This window comes from Entamoeba invadens (genome assembly GCF_000330505.1).
Source record: "Entamoeba invadens IP1 unplaced genomic scaffold scaff_1105074724563, whole genome shotgun sequence".
NCBI classification, from domain to species: domain Eukaryota; phylum Evosea; order Mastigamoebida; family Endamoebidae; genus Entamoeba; species Entamoeba invadens.
In genome coordinates, this window is record NW_004440327.1 from 1 (window position 1) to 2,619 (window position 2,619).

Sequence of the window (2,619 nt, forward strand, 5' to 3'; positions counted from 1 at the left end):
TTGTTAGTTATTTTACTGTTGATTTTTTTTATTCGTTAATTTTAAAAATACGCTATATTTATAAAATTTATTTTTTAGTTTTTCAAAATGAACGTTAATAAAAAATTCGCTAATTTCAATAATAAAAACACTCATTGTTTTTTATATGTTATTTATTTTTCTTTGTCTTCTATTTTTAGATTTGACTTTAAAAATATAAAATTTAACAATACCTAATGTCCAGATTATTTAAATGTTTATAAAATTGGCTTTACCAAAAATAATTTTTTTTGCCGCAAAAAACAATCTTTTTAGTCTTATTTTTTCAAAAAGCAAATTTTCCCGAAGCATGCTATATATTGTAAATTAAAATGATTATTTTATTTTGGGAAACAGTCTTTTTATCGTTTTTGAAGTTTTTCTGTTCCAAAAATAATAATAAAATAATAAAATTAATAAATTATAATTAATAATATTAACAATTATACTATTATTGTTTACACAAAAATATTTTAATATCGAATGTAATTATAAACCATAATATTTAATTTTATATTTAATATATTTACTATATATTTGATGATTATTTAAAAGGAAATTGTCATTATTTTAGTATTTATTTTTGTTATTGTTGTTTAATGGTTACATAAAAATAAACAATATTTGATAAAAAGATATAAAAAATAATTTTAAACTAAAACATATATTAACTTTGCTTTTAATCATAAAAATGGTGAAATTTTCAAATATTTCTCAAATTTTTTTGTTGGAACCTCTTTTGAAGAAAAAAATCTGTTTTTATGGGAGAGAGTTAACACTAGCTCCCTGTTTTTTTAAAACAAAAATTCGGCAAAATATGGAAACGCCTGATTGTGGCCCATACACTTATCAAACAATTTGACACTAAAAGTTTTCCAGAAGTCACTATCAAACAAGTTGTTACATTGACTTACTCAAAATTGGCACCAATAGAATCACAATTGAGTGTTCTCAAAGTGTTTGGAATTGATAAAGCACTGATTGGAAACCCCCTTTCTCTCACTGTCACTGATTTGACTTTTGAAACGTTGTAATCAACAAATTCAATCATCAATGTGAATAAATTCAACTTAGAAGGTCTTAATATCAAATTTTCATCAAAAACCACAACTACACACATTCCACTCATTAACATGTTACTGCCAATGAGTGGTGCGTCTCTTCCTATAGACACCGCACTTGTATGTAATTTCAAAACATTGATTAACAAATCAACATCGACATCTGTTTTTCAATGCCAAATGATGTACTCTGCACATACTGACACGGAAAATTGCCATAGAAAAGACACCAGTACAGAGTATAAACAGAGATATAACATTGAAATTTCAACCGCTGTGAATAGTGTGGTTATATATGAAAACAATGCAGAAAAGACAAAGGATTATGATATTGTTAATGTGAAACAGGACTGTGTGACAATTCAAATAATGAAAGGTGGCATTTATACGTTGAACATACACATGAGTGGAGAAAGGGTGATGTGTATTGGTGATGATGCAGATAGTAAAAAGTGTAAAATTGTAATCAATAATTATGTTGATACAAATCGAATCAATTTACTTGGAAAGAACATCATTTTGGAGAAAGACCTCAATATTGATAATGTAATTTCCTTTGTCAAAATAACGGGAGACGTCTCTTTGAGTACATTTTAAGCAACACAAATGTATATTGAAATGGTTGAGAAGGGCATCTTAGAAGTGGAATAATATGCATCTTTTGGATCACTTTTGCTTGTAAAAAAACACATATTTATGCATTTGAATCGTTCGATACTTCACTCTTACAATACCTGGGTTTGAAATTGTATTTGATGCTTCAGACAACCAGGTTGTTTTGAACGTAAACAGGTTTGAAGTGAACACCACATTTGTACAATCGGCAAAGGATCCGTGCATCACTCCGATTATCAGAAAGGCATTCACAAATGGTGAACCTATGAACATAGACATTGTTCCAGAACTTGTGTGGAAAGGTTCTGTAACATTCACAGAACAGGGATAATTGTGTATTACGACTGTGGGGGTTCAAAACTCGAACACGTCAAGCACTCTGTAGCAGTTTGGCTGTGATATGTCTTCCAGGTTGATTGCACCAAAGGTGTGTTGTATCCGCTGCACAAACTCTATCATCGCACCAGCATCAGCCTTCCCAGCAACCTTCGAGTCAATGCAGATGGCAACTGCGTCAATACCACCCAAGTACTTCATCAGCAACGCCTTCCCTTCCATCACACCAAACTACCAGCAGGTGTCACATCTCCATCACCAAGCACTCGTATCGAGTCCGAGACAACACCAACAAAGTTGCCACGCATCGTACACAACAATGATGAGTCGTTGTCGTCACGGATGTTTGTTGAAATGCGAGATACGCCGGGAGTGTAGTACGCATTGAACCAGTTAAATCCGCACAGTGTGCACTTCGGCATGATCTGGATCTTCCTGCGATAGAATTTGTGCGCCTTCTCAACAAGTGTCTTGTAAAACTCAGTCTGTGTATTGAGTAACTGTACTAATACTTGTAGAGAGGCATTTCACAAGTGATACGCCTCTTTAAGTGTCGGGTTTTACGAAATGTTGTACTTTTATTGTGACA

The 2,619-nt window shown here is 31.8% G+C and overlaps 2 protein-coding genes across 2 annotated transcripts; one reads left to right on the forward strand and one right to left on the reverse strand.

Moving 5' to 3' along the window:
• Window positions 1-1,163: 1,163 nt before the first annotated feature.
• On the forward strand, window positions 1,164-1,676 carry EIN_049740 (hypothetical protein; the record flags this gene model as incomplete). The annotated part of the gene is made up of 1 exon (XM_004256272.1): window positions 1,164-1,676. One exon carries the CDS (start codon window positions 1,164-1,166, stop codon window positions 1,674-1,676), a length of 513 nt encoding a protein of 170 aa, XP_004256320.1.
• A 372-nt stretch (window positions 1,677-2,048) lies between these two features.
• EIN_049750 (malic enzyme, putative) lies at window positions 2,049-2,515 on the reverse strand (the record flags this gene model as incomplete). Its single annotated transcript, XM_004256273.1, has 2 exons — window positions 2,049-2,203; window positions 2,263-2,515. Coding segments are annotated over 2 exons (408 nt in total), but the record flags the coding sequence as incomplete, so codon positions are not given.
• Window positions 2,516-2,619: the final 104 nt, after the last annotated feature.